The following is a 21,818-nucleotide window of genomic DNA, read 5'->3' on the forward strand; positions in this document are numbered from 1 at the left end:
AGCAGTTGGCAAACCACAGGTGTAAGGAACATAATAATCCCTGTGGTAGGATAATTGCTGGGAACCAGCAAGAGGGTGGCTAACTGCCAAGCAAGCTTCCACAGGGATCTAACTGTGCCTCTATTGAGAGCAATATCTCATTTCAAGAAATGGCTCTATACAATAATGAGTATATGTATGTGATATCCACACAAACAGATCTACTCTTTAGTCTACTATCTATTTGTTAGAAGAGCAAATAGTGGTGCTAAAGCTTTTGAAAATGTTCACTGTCGTGTATCTTCAAACTGGCAATATGTAAAGTATAAACAAAAGAACTAAGGGGACACAGTAGTAACTGATTTCCCAACACAATAACTCCTCTAATAAAGGTATAAATTCTCTTCCTGTATACAGTGAATATATTATATTAACAGAGTATTTTTCTGTCTTCTCTAAAATGTATGTAATTCTTGTAAAAGATGGTATTATTTAATTTATTTCAAATATTCATACCCTGCCCTTCTCTACCCCCAAAGGGGGACTCAGGGCGGCTTACAGCTGGCAACAGTTTGATGCCCCCCATATACAAACAGATAAAACAGCAGTTACAAAATAGGTAAAACATTAATTTGAATTAAAACCATTTAAAATCGTGCAAATTGAATTAGTTGGCCAAATCTAAATCTGAGTATAGAAGAATATTACCTCATCACACTAGAGAATGAATCCACTTTAAATCCGGTTGCTGCCTCCTGCAGATTTCTGGAGTTTGTAGTTTACGGAGGAGCCATTAACAGCCTCAGTAAACTACAAACTCCAGAATTCTGCAAGAGACAGAAAAAGGATTTAAAGTTGATCAATTCTCTTGTGTGATGAAGCAGTAAGAGCAATGTCACTAATGTGTTGTTGAAGGCTTTCATGGCCTTCAACCAGAGAAGTCAGCCATAGCAGAGCACCTGATGAACCAACCTGGACACAGCATATTATTTGACAACACAGAAATGCTGGACTACTCAAACAACTACCATGTCAGACTACACAGAGAAGCCATTGAAACCCGCAAGCATGTGGACCATTTCAATAGAAAGGAGGAAACCATGAAAATGAACAAAATCTGGCTACCAATATTTAAAAAAACACTAAAATCATAACAGTAAATAAAGAACAACACTCAAAAAACCGGGGAATTCCAGACAAGAAATAATCCAGGCCAGCTAATCACCTCCCAGCAAAGGATTCCCCCAGGCAGTAAGAAGCGAGACCTTGAATCTGCTAGGCCATTCAATGCTAATCAAGGTGGTGAATTGCAACATTCACACTTGCCTCCAGCAGACAAGCGTTATTTCTCCCACCCTGGACATTCCACAGATACATATAAACCCCACTTGCCTAGTTTTCGACAGACCTCACAACCTCTGAGGATGCCTACCATAGATGTGGGTGAAATTTCATGTGAGAATGCTTCTTGACCATGGCCATACAGCCCAGAAAACTCACCACAACCCAATTTTACTGATACTTTTCATAAGAATAATGATAAGGATAAGAGGATTTTTGAAACAAGTTTCCAAATATGGTAATCTACTAGGATTTGGATACTCAAGTCTCAGTAAAACTGCAAAGGCAAGGTTTGATTTTGGGGGGGGGGGGGGGGGGATTGGAAAAAAGCTTCAAGCTCTAGATGGTTAAAACTTTATTTATATACCTCTCTATCTCCCCGAGGGGGATGCAGGGCGATTTCCAAGTAACATCACCAATGTTACTTGGAAACCATTGAATTTGCGGATACATAATCAGGACTTACTGTGCATTAAGGAGTTTTGCTAAACAACACAAGTAGATTTTAACCCCAGCTCTTGATTTTAAGGCATTATTTGTGCATTTTGGAAGGAAAGGAAGAAGAGGGATTTGAGTGCAAAGCTCATACGTGTGCATTGAGTATTCTGGGATCTGTATAATGACCCCCTTCCGCTCTCATGGCAAGCATGTTTGTTATGCCAATATTATGGCCAGTATTTAAAATATGAAAGGAAGAGAGGCCTCTCCCAACCTGTATCAGGCATGCAGACTGTGGTTTCCTAGCGCACTGCAATTTCAGGCATATATTTCCACCTGTTTAGATATGTGCAAGTCCATCTAACATTATTTGTTTTTCGTAACAAACATTACTGTAGACATGCTTGCGATGTAATCTGTGAAGGAGCTCTAATTCCCCAGAATGAACTGTTCTTAATTGTCTGTTAGAAAGGAGGCAACAGCAACAGCAGTTCTGCAGTGATTACAGAAGATTTAAGGATCAAACTACACATGACATAGGAATTCTGCAGTTGGAATGTCCAGCCACTTTTTTTTTAATTGAAAAGCAGCTGCAGAGGATTTCGGATTAGGATCCTCTTTGCTTCCATGCCACAAGCGGGATTCAAATTATACCCTTCCCAGAGCTATCAAGCCAGAATGGGGGAAGCCTACCAGTCTTAACATATGGGTGCTTTGTGCAATACAAATGTAGTGGATCAGACTATGTCTCGTTTGACCATTAGTTGTTAATGTGTCTTTGAATCACTTCCATCTTATGGTGACCCTATCATAGGACTTTCTTGGCAAGTTTTATTCGGAGGTGGCTTGCCATTGCCTGCCTCTAAGAACAGAATCCACCAAGCACTACTAGCATGTATCCTCAATTCTTTTAAATTGGGGTGGGCAAATTTGGAGGGTCTTTAGGCTGCACAGACCAAGAATTTCAAACAACAACAACAAAATAAACAGGAAGTATGTATTGTTGAAGGCTTTCATGGCCGGAATCACTGGGTTGTTGTAGGTTTTTTTGAGCTGTATGACCATGTTCCAGAGGCATTCTCTCCTGACGTTTTGCTTGCATCTATGGCAAGCATCCTCAGAGAACTCACAACCTCTGAGGATGCTTGCCATAGATGCAGGTGAAACATCAGGAGAGAATGCCTATAGAACATGGTCATACAGCCCAAAAAAACCTACAGCAACCCAAACAGGAAGCAGCTAGGGGCCATGTTGACATAGTGGATTACACTGTTGAGCTGTTGAACTTGCTGACCAAAAGGTCGGCAGTTCAAATCTGCAGGACAGGATGAGCTCCCATTGATAGCCTTAGCTTCTGCCAACCTAGCAGTTGAAAAACATGCAAATGTGAGTAGAACAATAGGTACTGCTTCAGTGGGAAAGTAACAGAGCTCCATGCCGTCATGTCGGCCACATGACCTAGGAGATGTCTATGGACAACACCGGCTCTTTGGCTTAGAATATAATATAATAATAATAATAATAACTTTATTTTTGTATCCTGCCACCATCTCCCCGAAGTGACTTGGGGCAGCTTACATGGGGATAAACCTGGTCAAACAGAGATCAAATTATAACACAGTATAAATTACTAATACAAAACATCATAAAAACATAACCAACAACAACAGCTAATAGCCAAACGTAATGGCCATGTACTCAGCTCTTGGGTGAGGCTGGACTTGTGCAATACAGTTGCAAGGACAGGGCTGATAGAAAAGTGCATGAGCCAGATGATAAGTTTGAGTTAGGAGAGCAATACAACTATAGAGCAGGGACAATGGTATGGTGCAAAAGCCAGAGTTAAGTTATGGCTAGAGGGGCCGAATTATCTAGTGAACTGATTAATCAAAAGCACATTGGAACATTCACATTTTGAGGTCTAGAAATGGAGATGAGCACCATCACCCTAGAGTCGGAAACCTTTACTTTTACTATGTATGGTTTTGAAAAATGGACTTTTCTCATGTCAACTGGAACCTATGTAAAAAGTGAAATCACAGCACCTGGGAGCGTTCATGAGGCTGAGTGCAGGTATATCTGTAAAGACAGATTTGTTCTTTTTTATTGTATGCTCCCAAGCAGGGAGTTACAGAAATTATTTGATCAGGAGCACAACAAAATTAAATTCAGCTTCTATACTTAGCGTTTCATTGGGATGTATTGCTACAATTTTTAAAAAGCATGTGCAAAGGTGTCATGTCAGATTTCAGGGCAGGAAAAACGTTCTCAGCAAGATTCAAAGGCTCCGCTCTGGATCAAATTCAAGGTCAAATTCCAGAGAGGGTATTAAGAATATTTGTTGTGGTTACTTTATATACTTCATAATTAATTACTACTGACAAAGATGTTTTTCAGTAAGTATCGTATGTGGTCAGAAATATATTCTCCCTAAATGGCCCTCCTGGATGGTTTTATGGTTTTCTCTTGAGTTCCAGCCCCTATTCATGCAGCAAAAGAGGATGTTCTTAAAAGCAGTTGAGGCAGTAAGAACAGATTTTAGAAGTGTTGTTGAAAGTGGATTGTATAAGCAGATGGCGTGAATGTATAAACTGCATGGACATTGTATACCAGGCATGGGCAAACTTCGCCCCTCCAGGTGTTTTGGACTTCAACTCCCACAATTCCTAACAGCCGGTAGGCTGTTAGGAATTGTGGGAGTTGAAGTCCAAAATACCTGTAGGGCTGAAATTTGCCCATGCCTATTGCATACAGTATGACCCCTGAAAGACCATTGTTCACACCTAAAATAGCCTCCCATTTTGAATGTAAAAGTTGTTCTTAAGAGCTGATCATCTTGCGATGTTGACATATTATCGTTTTGTGCTTTTTTGCTGAATGTTAGTAACTGCTGTTGAGCTGTTTCCCAATTTTGTTTGCCACTGATCTAGTTACTCTATGCCATTATTCTAGGGCAAGTCTATTAAGTAGGCATTTTTCAAGGATTTCCCCACTCTTCTCAACCTGTCAATATTCCCTTTTCCATGGTTCCTTCTTTTCTTCCTCCGGCTTTTGACACTCCATACTTTCACCATCACGTTCTCTTCCCATAATGTTCTGACAGGCCCTCCTTCACTCTCCTTTCTGCACTGCCTCTGTTATGTATTTTTAGTTTTGTGGTTTTAGCAAACATGATCGTCTACTTCAAAAGCAATCTGCAGTTCTCCTTTTTTGCATACCACTTCTAGACCACTTTTTATGCAAAGCAATAAAAGCAGAGTTCCTCGTCTGTCTAGTGAATCCTCTATACTTCAACAAGACTGTTGCTAATACAACATGAAAAACTTATTTTTCTCAAAATTTTATCTTATAGTTCACCCTTTTCTTTTCCTACATACAAACTGTGTTTTGCCACTTCTTTGCTTTAACATACTTAAAATTGTATATTATTATTATTATAAAATTATCCTATCTATCTTTTTGTATTAAATGTAAAAGTAAAGGTAAAGGTTTCTCCTGACATTAAGTCCAGTTGTGTCCGACTCTAGGGGGTGGTGCTCATCTCTATTTCTAAGTTGAAGAGCTGGCATTGTCCATAGACACCTCCAAGGTCATATGACCAGCATGACTGCAGGGAGCATCGTTACCTTCCTGTAGAAGTGGTACCTATTGATCTACTCACATTTGCATGTTTTCAAACTGCTAGGTTGGCAGAAGCTGGGCCTAACAGCTGGAGCTCACCCTGCTCTCCAGATTGGAACTGCCAACCTTTTGGTCAGCAAGTTCAGCAGCTCAGTGGTTTAACCCACACTGCCATCAGGGGCGCCTTATATTCAATGTACAAATTCATTAAAAATGAAACATGTATATATACATGGACCAGTGCAATACTACCTAACATCTATAGAATAGTTGTATTTGACTTTGCCCTTCTCTCCTCCCATCCCTTCTTCCATTATGGTAACTTCTGTTCTTCTCTCCAGTAAGATTGTTTTTCTATCCTTCCTCCTGGCCTAATAGTTAGTATTTATAAATTCCCTACAAAGATTCTAACAGATTCAATTATGAATCCTTCTATACAGTCTTTTCTCTCTTTCTTTCATTTTTACAAAGTTTAGAAAAGGCTCCCAGTCTTTGATAAAGGTTTTTTGTGTTTTTTCTGTGGTCATCATTGCTAATTTATCAATTTCTGCTATTTAAAATTGTTTAACGATCTATTATTTTATTGTCACAATTTGTATTTTTAATCTTTACATATGCCATTGAAACCTTAATTGATGGGCTGATTGTTTCTCACCTAGATTAACATTGCACTGCTCTTAAGTCAATGTTTATTATTCAGATCTGTTTTAATCATGTATGTCTTCCCTTTCCCTGGTGCCAGCATTGAGAGACTAAATGTAGACTGGGATGTTGTGAGCTTTCTGGGCTGTATGGCCATGTTCCAGAAGCATTATCTCTGACGTTTCACACACATCTGTGGCAGACATCCTCAGAGGTTGTGAGGAAAACTCACAGCAACCCAGTGATTCCAGCCATGAAAGGCTTCAACAACGCATTAAATGTAGATTGCTCAAGAAAAGGGCATGAAATGCTTTGGGTAGAACCACGCTACAACAGAATCCTGGCCATGTCTTAGTTGTACTTTTCATAGATGTCTATGTTCTAAGTGCTGATAGTGGATCAATTTTTAGGAACAGTGTGATAAAACTGGGAACAACTATTTTAAGTCATTTGATGATCACTTTCGTAGTTCTCCACTGTTTGTGACAAAGTACTGTAGTAAAAATGAAATTAATAGCAGCCTTCCTACCCCAAAAGTCCACTAAACAGGGTATTTTATCCTGACGGGGGTTAATAATATGGACCCATTCCTGATGCGTTCTGACAAATCGCAGGAGGTGACCCTTGTACACACAGATGTGAGGTTTGACTGCTACTTGCTTACAGCATTGTGTTTTTTTTATTTCTGCGAAAGTCTCTTAGGAAACATTGACCTTTTCAAGAATCTTAGTTCACTTTTTAATTTTATCTTGTAGGAATTGTACGTGCCCAGACATGCCTGTGAATGTGGAAGAATCTAGGCAGGTGAGCCATGAAATGCAGATGAAAAAGATGTTTTTGCGGAACAACTTCTCGAGTGTAAAATGTCCCTGTGCCAAAGCTGTGAACTACACTATATGACTTGTTTGTGTACTTTGCTTTCTTCATATCATCCTGTTCCCCCAAGGGTGAAACACTTTGTTTTGCTTAGATTCAGACACAATTCCACTACTTTGAGAACACAGAAATGTTGGACCACTCTAACAACTACCATGTCAGACTACACAGAGAAGCCCTTGAAATCCACAAGCATGAGGACAATTTAAACAGAAAGGAAGAAACCATGAAAATGAACAAAATCTGAATACCAGTATTAAAAAACTCTAAAATCAGAACAATAAATAAGGAACAACAATCAAAAAACAGGGGAACTCCAGACAAGAAACAATCAGGGACAGCTAATCACCTCTCAACAATGGATTCCCACAGGCAGTAAGAAGCCAGACCATGAAAACTGCTAGGCCATTAAATGCTAATCAAGGTGGCCCATTGAGACATTCACACCTACTTCCAACAGACAAAAGTTATTTCTCCCACTCTGGACATTCCACAGATATATAAACCTCATTTTCTTAATTTCCAACAGACCTCACAACCTCTGAGGATGCCTGCCATAGATGCAAGCAAAATGTCAGGAGAGAATGTGTCTGAAACATGGCCATACAGCCTGAAAAATTTACAGCAACCCAGTTCCACTACTTTCAGTGGCATACATCTGAGAGAATTGGCTGTCTGAAAAGACATTACCCAGGGGACACCCGGATGTTTTACCATCCTATGGGATGCTTCTCTCATGTCCCTGCATGAGAAGCTTCCTGCATGAGAAGCTGGAGCTGAGAGACAGGAGCTCACCCCACTCCCCAGATTCGAACCGCAGACCTTTCAGTCAGCAGTCCTGCTGGCACAAGGATTTAACCCATTGTGCCACTGGGGGCTCCAAGTAAGAATCCCTGACCAACACACATTTTGGTACCTCAAATGTTTGCCCTGTTTCTGGGTATATTTGACCTGCTGATTCCAAAAAATGAAACCGGTTTTCCCTGATCAGCTCTAGTTTTTGAGATACTTGACATATGCCATCTCTAAATCGCCATCTGCTCACCCACAGAAAATCATGATTACCATATCTAAGAAACTAGAGCTGATGCCATCTGTCCAAAGCAATTTTCTGAATCAGCACCCCAAATAACCTCAGAAAGAGGCCTATCTTTGTAGATCACTTTTAATAATCAATTATTCTAAAATATTCTTGGTCATGCCTTAGCTATTTATGTCTTGGTCATAACGTAAGGAATTAGTTGTGTTTTGCTAGTCTTGATCAGCAAAAGAATTCTTAGACCCTGTTTCAGCTGTCTAAAGGTTTAGATACTGCCTTACTGCTTACCTTCCTTTCTCTAGCAACTGTAGACCGTTTCTTCTTCAGTAATTGCTTTGTTGGAATGGTGTCTTCCTGATACTTCTCAGTGCCCTTCTTATCACCTACTTTTTCACAGATTTTTCAAATAAAAGAGGCCCGAGATTCACTGAATGGGATTTGACTATACAGTGGGTCCTCAGTATCCATTGGAGTTTGAGTCTAGGACCCCCACCCACTGTGGATATCAAAATCCATGGATGCCCAGGTCCCATTATATACAGTGTACAATGTAGTAAATGCTATCTTTTGTATAAAATGGTGAAGATATTAGTAATATTACATGTAATATATAATATGTAATTATTATATTATTATATTGTATTATTATTATATTACATTACAATATTATGATCAAAACTATATGTAGATACAATATTATATTATTAGCATAGCACAATATTGGTATTGTATATTACTATATTGTACTATACCACCATACTGCAATATTATTGTAGTATTGCATGTGATAATTATTATATTATTATATTGTATTATTAGTAGTATTATATTGTATTACAATATTATGATCAATATTAGATCCAGTGAGAGCCAGAAGATCTTAGAAATATTAGGAATTACAGCAAGATATGCCTACTCATAATCATAATCATCATACATAATACATTAGGCTTGGTTGATCAAGAAAAAAAATGGTTCTAAACTCGTTTCATATGTAGGGGGCGCTGGAGGTTCGATTTTTAAATTATTTACGAAATTTTCTTTAAAAAAAGATCGAAATTACCAGGAAATACGAATCGTTTCCTCTGTTTCGTTAATGGAAGGTGCCCTTCCCTCCCTCCAGAACCATTAAAATCTCGCAGTTTCCCTTCCTTCCCTTGCGGCCGAAGGCAGAGGTGGGCGTGGCTAAGCACAGCCCCCAGCGACTTCTGAGCGAGGAGCGCTGTGCTTGGCCACGCCCACCTCTCCCTTGGACAGCTTGCCAGGGAAGAGAAAGAAAGGTGAGAGATTTAAAAAGTGTTGGTTTTTAAATCTCTCACCTTTCTTTCTCTTCCCTGGCAAGCTGTCCAAGGGAGAGGTGAGCGTGGCCAAGCACAGCGCTCCTCGGAGGCCTCGCCCCCAGCGACCTCCGAGCGAGGAGCGCTGTGCCTGGCCACGCCCACCTTTTTCCTCTTTGCATCGGCGGCTTTGCGAGGTGAGCGTGAATACGCCCAGCTCTTCCACATTGCCTCCTGTCGCCAGGGAGGTAGTCACACCCACCTCGCAAAGCCACCGATGCAAAGAGGAAGGAGGTGGGCGTGGGTAAGAACAGCTGTTCCTAAAGGCCACACCCCCAGCATTTACGATTCACTGGTGGAAGTCGTAAGGAAGATGGGGGTGCGGCTTCCGGGTTGCCAAAACGCGTCGATGTCGCTTCTAAAGGTATTAAAATAACGAATTAATAACGAATTAAGAAATTAATGAACTGGATCAACCAAGCCTATAATACATTTGAATATATTATTAATTTTATATTTCATTACATGTATTAATTAAAATATTTTTATCCCACAGTATCATGGGATCTCAGGGCAGCATACAGTAAATTCTTAAGCTAGCAAAACTAATTTAAACAGAGTAAAAACACATTTTAAAATTTGACAAGTTAAAACAGACCAGTTTAAAACCCGATAATCAGAAGGGATGTGTTAGGTCATGCCCAAAGCAGTTTGGAAAGAAACAATGTGTGCACGGCTGTGTCTTGTGATGTTTATGATGCCTCTATCCCTATCGGTGACCCCCAGAAAGGGAGGGACGGGACTTATCCATACCATCTGCTCTTAGGCAGTCAGTGCTCTTAGGCAGTCAGATTATGATTGCTGTGTAATTCCACAGACCAAGCAAAAGGCAAAGCAAAATATACCCAGCTATATTTTCCCTTTAGTCTTTCACAGGAAAGTATTGTAATGAAGAATATTTCTGAAGACAGATTTAATACTCTAAGTGAGTGAGGACAGCTATTATTCATAGAGCACTGCTAATGTTGTCTCCAGGATATGAGATATACTCCACAGAGATTTCTGTGTTTATTCTTGTCTTTAATTTTGAAAATGAGCTGGTACCTGGTAGTAATATGGGCAGGACTGGGACACCCATCTGATTTTCCCCAGGAGATGGAAGTATGAAATGCTTTTCATCCTTGTCTCCTGCCATCACATTTCCCGAGGTCCCGTCCACTCTGGCTCCTTCCCATCCATTAGAGTGTATTTAATGTGCCTCGTCTATGGCATCTGTGCCACATACACTTAGGAACTGGCACAGCCAATATTCTAAAAGCTTCTTGTGATTATATTTTCGTGCTGTGCCTTAGATTTAAAACATGTGCACGGGCAGGAATCTAGGAGGGGTTTGTCATTGTAGATTCAGATGACACTGGACTAGAGTCACCTAGAGTGGCTTCTGTTTTGTTTTCAAACCCAGTTGAAGCCATTTGTTTGAACTACAAAACCTTAAATTGCTATGGTTCGGGATATCAAAATGAAGACCTCTTTCCACATGAGTCTGCCCACAATTCACAATGTTAATCAGAGGTCCCATTATAAACCCCTAGACAGGCAGGTTGGTATCCAAGGTGGAGCCTCTTCTATAAGGTACTCTATCTATGGGAAGGTCATGTTGGCTCCATCTGTATAGAATACTAGACAGGTAGTTATTTTATTTTGTGTCAAAAACATTGATTAAATAAATAAGTTTAAAACTGATAAAGGTATCACAAGCAGCTAAATAGTTGGTACTCATGGCAGACAAACAATTTATAAACACTTTCAGTAATAATCATTAATACAAATGGCTATAGAGTAGGAAAACATGCATCTAGATTAGCTTTTTTTTCATACAGTGGCCAATCGAGTGCCACCAGAAGCCAACAATCAGAAAATAACTCTCTACAAATTGGTTCCTGCTGCTTCTGAACAAGAGAACCTCACCTAACTATTGAGACTAATAGCTTTTGATAGCGCTGTCTTCTATGAAATTATCTGCCCCTTCTTACAAGCCATCTAGGCTAATGGCTGTCATACATCTTTTGGTGCGTTCCATAAGATAATTATGTATTATTTGAAGAAATACTTTTCTTCATGGTATGAGAAATGGAAGACATTTAGGCTTCAATCCATTGCAGACCCGTTTAGAAAAAAAGACCCATTAACCTTTGAGTGTGCATGTATAGGATAGGATTTCTTGAAAAATTCAAGATTTATTCATCTAGGTTTTTCACAGGAATGAGGCCAACATTTGAATCAATTGAACTGAACTGTTCTAAATTAGAATCAAAAGTTCTACACAGCAGCCCTGTCAAACACTATGATTGTTCTACCCAATTTCAATTAGAGGGTGAAATTAGGGAGATTTTCCATTTCAGCATGAATTTAGCAAAAGTCTACTTATTGTATATACTCAAGTATAAGCCAAGTTTTTCAGCCCTTTTTAAAGGCTGAAAAAACTCCCCTCAGCTTATGCTCGAATCAAAATTATTTATTATTTTACTCTGTTATTATTTTTTATTACAGTCATTATTTTACTCTATTTAGTAAAAAGTGCTGGCATTGGCCTTTAAAGCCCTAAACGGTTCTGGCCCAACATATCTATCCGAACGTATCTCGGCCTATCAGCCCACCAGGACCCTAAGATCTTCGGGAGAGGCCCTTCTCTCCATCCCGCCTGCTTCACAGGTGCGGCTGGCGGGAACGAGAGACAGGGCCTTTTCTGTGGTGGCCCCGCGGCTTTGGAATGCCCTCCCTATAGAGATAAGATCAGCCTCCTCACTGATGGTATTTCGAAAAAAACTGAAGACATGGATGTTTGAGCAAGCATTCGGCTAATCCGATGCGATGAAGTTTCTGATCAAGGACTGGCAATCACAGACAACGAAATTGGATTATGATTTTGATTTAAGAGATGCATTGGTCTGTATTGGTGGCCCAATACTGTGTATTGTATATGTATGTGTTTTATATTTTTAATCGGAATACTGTTGTTTTTAAATGCTGTAAACCGCAATGAGTCGCCGACTTAGGCTGAGATATTAGCGGTATACAAGTGTACTAAATAAATAAATAAATTATTATTACATTTATTATTTTTCTCTATTATTGTTATTACATATTATTTTATTATTATTTATTTATTATTATTTACCTTACTTATATACCGCTGTTCTCAGCCCGAAGGCGACTCACAGCAGTTCACAACAAATACGAACAGCAAAATTTCAGTGGTACAGTATAAAGACAGTCAACAACCTAACACATTACACAATTAATAAACAGTTACTACAATACCCATTCACTGTCGTCTCGTCATCAAAAACATGTTCCAGATTTGTCATCCATTGTTCCATTCCAGTGTTCATTAACCAATCATTGCACTAATTATTCAAACGCCTGCTCAAATAGCCAGGTCTTCACCTTTTTGCGGAATACCATTAGAGATGGTGCTAGTCTAATGTCCGTAGGAAGGGCGTTCCACAGCCGAGGAGCCACCACCGAGAAGGCCCTATCTCTCGTCCCTGCCAGCCGAGCTTGAGAAGCAGGCGGGATCGAGAGCAGGGTCTCCCCGGAAGATCTCAAAGTCCTGGTGGGTTCATAGGCAGAGATGCGGTCGGATAGATAGCTTGGGCCGGAACCGTTTAGGGCTTTAAAGGCCAATGCCAGCACTTTGAATTCAGCCCGGTAGCAGATCGATAGCCAGCGGAGTTGGCGCAACAGGGGGGTTGTATGCTCCCTGCGCTCCGCTCCTGTTAAAATCATGGCTGCCGAGCGTTGGACTAGTTGGAGCTTCCGAGCTGTCTTCAAAGGCAACCTCACGTAGAGAGAGTTGCAGTAGTCTAAACGGGATGTAACCAGAGCGTGGACTACCGTGGCCAAGTCAGACTTCCCAAGGTATGAGCGCAGCTGGCGCACAAGCTTTAGCTGTGCAAATGCTCCCCTGGTCACCACCGAAACCTGGGGTTCCAGGCTCAGCGATGAGTCCAGGGTCACACCCAAGCTGCGAACCTGCGTCTTCAGGGGGAGTGCGACCCCATCCAACACAGGCTGTAACCCTATGCCCTGTTCGGCCTTGCAACTGACCAGGAGTACCTCTGTCTTGTCTGGATTCTGTTTCAATTTGCTCGCCCTCATCCAGACTGTCACAGCGGCCAAGCACCGGTTCAGGACTCTATTATTACATATTATTTTACTCTATTATTACATTTATTATTTTATTCTATTATTATGACACTTATTATTTTATTCTATTATTATTACATTTATTATTTTACTCTATTATTGCTATTATTATTACACTTCCAGTATCTGAGAGACATGCACAAGAAGTGGAAAAAGGGAGAAATCACCAAAGAAGAATTCAAACAAATAGCCAACACCTGTAGGGAAAAGGTCCGCAAAGCTAAAGCAAAAAAACGAGCTCAGACTTGCCAGGGACATTAAAAACAATAAAAAGGGCTTCTATTCTTATGTCAGTAGAAAAAGGAAAAACAAGGAGGCGATAGGACCTCTTTGAGGAGAAGATGGGGCAATGCTGACAGGGGACAGGGAAAAGGCAGAACTACTTAATGCCTTCTTTGCCTCTGTCTTCTCACAAAAAGAGAGTCTTCAACCTCAGCAAGATGGAGTGGATGAGGGATTGGAGGACATCCAACCCCAAATTGGGAAAGAAGTCGTCCAGGAATACCTGGCCGCTCTTAATGAGTTCAAGTCCCCAGGGCCAGATCAACTACACCCAAGAGTACTGAAGGAACTAGCGGAAGTCATTTCGGAACCATTGGCAACCATCTTTGAGAGTTCTTGGAGAACAGGAGAAGTTCCAGTAGACTGGAGGAGGGCCAATGTGGTCCCAATCTTCAAGAAGGGAAAAAAGGATGACCCAAACAATTACCGTCCGGTCAGCCTCACGTCAATACCGGGCAAGATTCTGGAAAAGATTGTTAAGGAAGTGGTCTGCAAACACTTAGAAACAAATGCAGTCATCGCTAATAGTCAACATGGATTTATCAAAAACAAGTCATGCCAGACTAATCTGATCTCTTTCTTCGATAGAGCTACAAGCTGGGTAGATGCGGGGAATGCCGTGGATGTAGCATACCTGGATTTCAGTAAGGCCTTCGACAAGGTCCCCCATGACCTTCTGGCAAGGAAACTAGTCCAATGTGGGCTAGGCAAAACTACGGTGAGGTGGATCTGTAATTGGTTAAGTGGACGAACACAGAGAGTGCTCACTAATGCTTCCTCTTCATTTTGGAAAGAAGTGACGAGCGGAGTGCCGCAGGGTTCCGTCCTGGGCCCGGTCCTGTTCAACATCTTTATTAATGACTTAGATGAAGGGCTAGAAGGCATGATCATCAAGTTTGCAGACGACACCAAATTGGGAGGGATAGCCAATAGTCCAGAGGACAGGAGCAGAATTCAAAACGATCTTGACAGATTAGAGAGATGGGCCAAAACTAACAAAATGAAGTTCAACAGTGACAAATGCAAGATACTCCACTTTGGCAGAAAAAATGAAATGCAAAGATACAGAATGGGGGACGCCTGGCTCGAGAGCAGTACGTGTGAAAAAGATCTTGGAGTCCTTGTGGACAACAAGTTAAACACGAGCCAACAATGTGATGTGGCAGCAAAAAAAGCCAATGGGATTTTGGCCTGCATCAATAGGAGCATAGTGTCTAGATCTAAGGAAGTAATGCTACCCCTCTATTCTGCTTTGGTTAGACCACATCTGGAATACTGTGTCCAATTCTGGGCACCACAATTCAAGAGAGATATTGACAAGCTGGAATGTGTCCAGAGGAGGGCGACTAAAATGATCAAGGGTCTGGAGAACAAGCCCTATGAGGAGCGGCTTAGGGAACTGGGCATGTTTAGCCTGAAGAAGAGAAGGCTGAGAGGAGATATGATAGCCATGTATAAATATGTGAGAGGAAGCCACAGGGAGGAGGGAGCAAGCTTGTTTTCTGCTTCCTTGGAGACTAGGACGCGGAACAATGGCTTCAAACTACAAGAGAGGAGATTCCATCTGAACATTAGGAAGAACTTCCTGACTGTGAGAGCCGTTCAGCAGTGGAACTCTCTGCCCCGGAGTGTGGTGGAGGCTCCTTCTTTGGAAGCTTTTAAGCAGAGGCTGGATGGCCATTTGTCAGGGGTGATTTGAATGCAATATTCCTGCTTCTTGGCAGGGGGTTGGACTGGATGGCCCATGAGGTCTCTTCCAACTCTTTGATTCTATGATTCTATGATCTTACTCTATTTTTATTACATTTATTATTTTACTCTATTATTATTACATTTATTATTTTTCTCTATTATTATTGATATTATTACACTTTCATTATCGTACTCTATTTTTATTATATTTATTATTTTACTCTATTATTATCGGAAGCATATATACGTCAGCACATTTACATTGAAGAAGGTTAGAATAATGGTTTAATCAGAGTCTTATTTTAAGTTACAGTTTTATATAAATATTCAAAAACATTTAACTTACTAATGCCTCAATTAATGTAGTTTTATTGGTATCTATTTTCATATTGAAATTTACCCATAGCTGTTGCATTTCCCACCCTTGGCTTATACTCGAGTCAATACGTTTTCCCATTTTTTTGTGGTAAAATTAGGTGCCTCGGCTTGTATTCAGGTCGGCTTGCACTCGAGTATATGTTGTTCATTCGTTCAGTCGTCTCCGACTCTTCGTGACCTCATGGACCAGCCTACGCCAGAGCTCCCTGTTGGCCGTTACCACCCCCAGCTCCCTCAAGGTCAGTCCAGTCACTTCAAGGATGCCATCCATCCATCTTGCCCTTGGTCGGCCCCTCTTCCTTTTGCCTTCCACTTTCCCCAGCATAATTGTCTTCTCTAGGCTTTCCTGTCTCCTCATGATGTGGCCAAAGTACTTCAACTTTGTCTCTAGTATCTTTCCCTCCAGTGAGCAGTCGGGCTTTATTTCCTGGAGGATGGACTGGTTGGATCTTCTCCCAGTCCAAGGCACTCTCAGCACTTTCCTCCAACACCACAGCTCAAAAGCATCGATCTTCCTTCGCTCAGCCTTCCCTAAGGTCCAGCTCTCACATCCGTAGGTTACTACAGGGAATACCATGGCTTTGACTAGGCGGATCTTGGTTGCCAGTCTGATGTCTCTACTCTTCACTATTTTATCGAGACTGGACATTGCTCTCCTCCCAAGAAGTAAGCGTCTTCTGATTTCCTGGCTACAGTCTGCATCTGCAGTAATCTTTGCACCTAGAAATACAAAGTCTGTCACGGCCTCCACGGTTTCTCCCTCTATTTTCCAGTTGTCTTGTTGCCATAATCTTGGTTTTTTTGACGTTTAGCTGCAACCCGGCTTTTGCGCTTTCTTCTTTCACCTTGATTAGAAGGCTCCTCAGCTCCTCCTCGCTTTCGGCCATCAGAGTGGTGTCATCTGCATATCTGAGGTTGTTAATGTTTCTTCCAGCAATTTTCACCCCAGCTTTGCATTCATCCAGCCCCGCACATCGCATGATGTGTTCTGCATACAAGTTAAAAAGGTTGGGTGAGAGTATGCAGCCTTGCCGTACGCCTTTCCCAATCTTGAACCAGTCTGTTGTTCCGTGGTCAGTTCTGACTGTTGCTACTTGATCCTTGTACAGATTCCTCAGGAGAGAGACAAAGTGGCTTGGGATGCCCATCCCACCAAGAACTTGCCACAATTTATTATGATCCACACAGTCAAAGGCTTTAGAATAGTCAATGAAGCAGAAGTAGATGTTTTTCTGAAACTCCCTGCCTTTCTCCATTATCCAGCGGATATTGGCAATCTGGTCTCTCGTTCCTCTGCCTTTTCTAAACCCAGCTTGAACATCTGGCAACTCTCGCTCCATATATTGCTGGAGTCTTCCTTGCAGGATCTTGAGCATTACCTTACTGGCATGAGAAATAAGGGCCACTGTACGGAAGTTTGAGCAGTCTTTCACATTTCCCTTTTTTGGTATGGGGATATAAGTTGATTTTTTCCAGTCTGATGGCCATTCTTGTGTTTTCCATATTTGCTGGCAAATGGCATGCATCACCTTGACAGCATCATCTTTTAAGATTTTAAACAGTTCAGCTGGGATCCCATCATCTCCTGCTGCCTTGTTGTTAGCAATGCTTCTTAAGGCCCATTCAACCTCACTCCTCAGGATGTCTGGTTCTAATTCATTCACCACACCGTCAAAGCTATCCTCGATATTGTTATCCTTCCTATACAGATCTTCTGTATAGTCTCGCCACCTTCTCTTGATCTCTTCAGCTTCTGTTAGGTCCCTGCCATCTTTGTTTCTTATCATACCAATTTTTGCCTGAAATTTACCTCCAATGTTTCTAATTTTCTGGAAGAGGTCTCTTGTCCTTCCTATTCTGTTGTCTTCTTCCACTTCCATGCATTGCTTATTTAAAAATAGTTCCTTATCTCTTCTGGCTAACCTCTGGAATTGCGCATTTAACTGGGCATATCTCCCCTTTTCACTGTTTCCTTTTGCTTTCCTCCTTTCTTGGGCTATTTCCAGTGTCTCAGCAGACAACCATTTTGCCTTCTTGGTTTTCTTTTTCTTTGGAACGTACTTTGTTGCTGCCTCCTGAACAATGTCGCGGACTTCTGTCCATAGTTCTTCTGGGACTCTGTTTACTAAATCTAGTCCTTCAAATCTGTTCTTCAGTTCCACTGTATATTCGCTAGGAATGTTAGTGAGATCATATCTAACTGGTCTGTGTATTTTCCCTGATCTCTTTAGTTTTATTCTAAATTGGGCAATAAGAAGTTCGTGATCTGAGCTACAGTCAGCCCCAGGTCTTGTTTTCACCGACTGGATGGATGTCCGCCACCTTTGGCTGCAAAGGATGTAGTCAATCTGATTTCGGTGTTGACCATCTGGTGAAGTCCATGTATAAAGCCGTCTTTTAGGTTGTTGGAAGAGAGTATTCGTTATACACAGCGAGTTTTCCTGGCAGAATTCTATCAGCCTGCGTCCCGCTTCATTTTGTTCTCCCAGCCCATGCTTGCCTGTGATCCCAGTTGTCATTTGACTTCCCACCTTGGCATTCCAGTCTCCTGTAATGAAAATAATGTCTCTTTTTGGTGTATTATCCAGTAGGTCCTGCAGATCCTCATAGAACTGATCTACTTCTGCTTCTTCAGCAGCTGTGGTTGGGGCGTATATTTGGATCACTGTGATGTTGAAAGGCTTTCCTTGCACTCGAATTGAGATCATTCTGTCATTTTTTGGGTTGTATCCAAGCACCGCTTTAGCGAATTTCTTATTAATTATGAAGGCTACTCCATTTCTTCGATGTTCCTCTTGTCCACAGTAGTAGATCTGGTGGTCATCTGATGTGAAGTGGCCCATTCCAGTCCATTTCAGTTCGCTGATCCCCAGAATGTCTATCTTTAGTCTTGACATCTCACCAATAACAACATCCAATTTGCCCTGGCTCATAGATCTTACATTCCAGGTTCCTATGGTGTGTTGATCTTTAGAGCATCGGATTCGTCGTTCGCTTCCAGTACCGTCGGCCGCTAGCCTTCCTTTCGGCTTTGAGCTAGCTGCGTCATCACATCTGGGGCTAGTTGAACTTATCCTCTGCTCCTCCCCAGTAGCATTTTGGCCATCTTCCGACCTGGGAGTCCCATCTTCCAATGGCATACCGACATATCTCTGGTTGTACTGGTCCATTTAGTTTTCTTGGCAAGGATACTGGAGTGGTTTGCCATTGCCTTCCCCAGGGATCACGCTTGGTCTGACCTCTCTGCCACAACCGTCCCGTCTTGGGTGGCCCTTCACGGTTTCGCTCATGACATCATTGAGGTGCTCAAGCTCCAGCGCCCCGACAAGGCGGTGATCCTTTGCTGGAGACTCGAGTATATACAGTAATCAAAATATAAATCAGAATTCATTTATATCTTGCAGTCAGTACTTTTCATCCAAGGTTTGGAATACAATTTCCAAATAAAACAAATAAGGCATCTATTGATATACACAAAAACTCACACATACGTTTATTTTGAAAAATGAGCACAAAAACTTTATTTAACATGAGAATGATTTGAAATGTGTACATTTGAAGAAGTGCACACAAAAAGCAATTTAAATTTATTTTTTTTAGAAATATGCACAATGATGTACACATTTTCACATAAACTATAAAAATATCATACTCCGAGTTCACTGAGAACATAAAAACTTAGATGGTGCTGGACATAACCATGTAAACATACACACAGCTAACTTCAAATATATCTTCAAATATAGTGTTGCCTAGTTTACTCCCAAGTCAGTGGACTTCTTGTGACTTCATCAGTGACAACAGACAACCCAGTTAAGACCTCCCTAAGGGGCAGTTAATAATGTCCTGTCTTGAGGAGGGCTAGGATAGGATCGTATCGGATATTGGCCTGAACATTTCTTACTTTGGGGGCAAAGTTCCATATTATGTAATATAGAAAAAGGCAGAATGTCAACAGAGTACTGGCTTCATTCACCTCACATGGAGAACTATTTGAAATCAAGTAGGTATTTGTTCTTTTCCTCTCCTTTTCTATTTAAAGTTGACCTGAATGTACTAAAGACTCGTTTTTGTATAGAAGAAGTACGGTAGTTAAAGAGAAACAAATAATAATAATAATAATAATAATAATAATAATAATAATAATAATGGGCTATGCTCATGTGGAGATTTTAATCCATTCTGCTATGGAGCAGTGTTTGCCTTGTTCCTGCACTCTCCACTTTCCTCGGTAGCAATGTCCATTATAGCTAATGACCTTGGGGACTCCCATGAAGTGTCTCACACTTCTTGGGAGACCTGCAAATAATTATTTACTCAAATGTAGGTTGCATAAGCATATGTATTTATTTGAAGCATTATTGTCCTCAGTGGCACACAGATTAGAACACAGCCAGGTGTATAACCTAAATGAGACAACATGAAAGGAAAAAAGGGGGGATAAGTGGTGAGGAAGCAAACTCAGACATCAGTCTGTAAAATTATCAGAGTCCTTATATTGAGTACTTGGGATGAAAACAGTTCTGGAGGAGGAAGAATCACCAGCAGAATTAATGGCATGACCCAACTGTCCATTTGTTTGAGTCTGAATGGCTGTTCATGCTGAGATGGAATGGTCATAATCAAGTCACAACTAGGTCCCTTAACTGGCTCTGCAACAAACTGGTAACTCAATGTGGTGTAGCACTTAAAACATCAAGCTAGGCCTATCCAGGCTCAGTACTCACTTGACCATGAACCATAGTGGGTGGTCCTGATTCAGTAATTTCCTCTTGGCCTAACCTACCACAAAGAGTTGTTGTGAGGATAAAAACAGTTCCAAAACTATGGTGGCTGGCAGTCATTAATAGGGCTGTCTTCCGTGAACCCACACGCCTTCTTGAAGAGAAATAGAACATAAATATAAGAAGGAGAGAGGAGGAGCATATCAAATTGGGCATATTTCCCCCTTGAAGATGGTCTGAGACTGGCCTTTCCCCTCTGAGCCAAGCACAACTGGGTCCAACAAAATTTGTGGAAAGAAGAAATTGATGTCCTGAGGATGTGATATCACAAGGAATGTCCCCAATTGGGGGAACAGCATTGCACAGGAAACTAGTCCTGAGGTTTCCAGGCTGTCGCTTGCTAATATCCAGATGTTTTGGATATAGAAATGATGAAATCATTCCCTAACTCTTGTCAGAACAAATGGCCATTAAACAAAGTTATTTGAAGTTATGTTCAGTTCATTTGATTAATTTTTAGAACTATAGTAGAGTCTCGCTTATCTGACCTTTGCTTATCTGTCATTGTCTTATCTAACGCTCTTACCCAATGTCCCCCTTTTCCTTCAGCATTTCCTCTTCAATTAAAGGAGCTCTCTCCAACTCTCTCTCCATTCCCAATAAGTGAAAAAGGCAAGACGAGGAGGAGGAGGAGAGGAAAAGAGGCAGGGCTGGAAGCGAAAGCGTCCTCCCTTCTTCCCTCGATGATTTCCACGCTTCTCTTCCGCATCTGGGCACTTCCTGCTGGGCTTATCCCCGAGGCATTGCCTTGCCTTAACCCTTTGAGTCCCTGTTAGTATTCTAGGTGTCTAGCACTGCGTCGAACAGGTAACAGTAGGAGATTCCATATTATCCGACATTTTTGTTTGTCTGACATTCTGCCAGCCCATTTATGTCGGATAAGCGAGACTCTACTGTACTCCACTTTGCTGCCATAACTGAACATAACACCTCTTCTGGAACAACAAAAAGTACATGTGTCACCTTCATTGACCTTAAGGTTGCACTAGTGAGCGTCTGTATTACAGATTCTATAGAACAAGGTGGGCGTTCAAAGAGCTTTTAAAAGATTTTTGTCTTTTTCTTTTGCAACGACCTGTTTATGGAACTCATTGTCCCAAGAGCTAAGATTATCGTCTTTACTGGCGTTCTGCTGATTTTTCCCTTCTTTCAACAAGCTTTTAACTCTGTCAATATCTAAGACAGTAGTCCAGGGAGAGATACAGCAGCTGATCCACACTCTTTTCTGTGCTTTGCCAGCTCATCCGGCCAGGACAGCAA

At 41.3% G+C, this 21,818-nt stretch overlaps 1 protein-coding gene across 9 annotated transcripts in view; it reads left to right on the forward strand.

The window, feature by feature from the left end:
• Nucleotides 1-21,818, forward strand: part of TMEM229B (transmembrane protein 229B) — a 76,901-nt gene that overhangs the window by 47,722 nt on the left and 7,361 nt on the right. For 8 of the 9 annotated variants that reach the window (XM_060762278.2, XM_060762313.2, XM_060762324.2 and 5 more), the window contains one exon: nucleotides 6,777-6,825. The exons of the other annotated variant lie outside the window; for it this stretch is intronic. In XM_060762278.2, the coding sequence (XP_060618261.2) occupies nucleotides 6,777-6,825 (49 nt within the window). The remainder of the gene's footprint in view (nucleotides 1-6,776; nucleotides 6,826-21,818) is intronic. 9 annotated transcript variants of the gene reach the window in all.

The sequence above is a fragment of the Anolis sagrei genome, chromosome 1 (assembly GCF_037176765.1).
Source record: "Anolis sagrei isolate rAnoSag1 chromosome 1, rAnoSag1.mat, whole genome shotgun sequence".
Lineage (NCBI taxonomy): Eukaryota > Metazoa > Chordata > Lepidosauria > Squamata > Dactyloidae > Anolis > Anolis sagrei.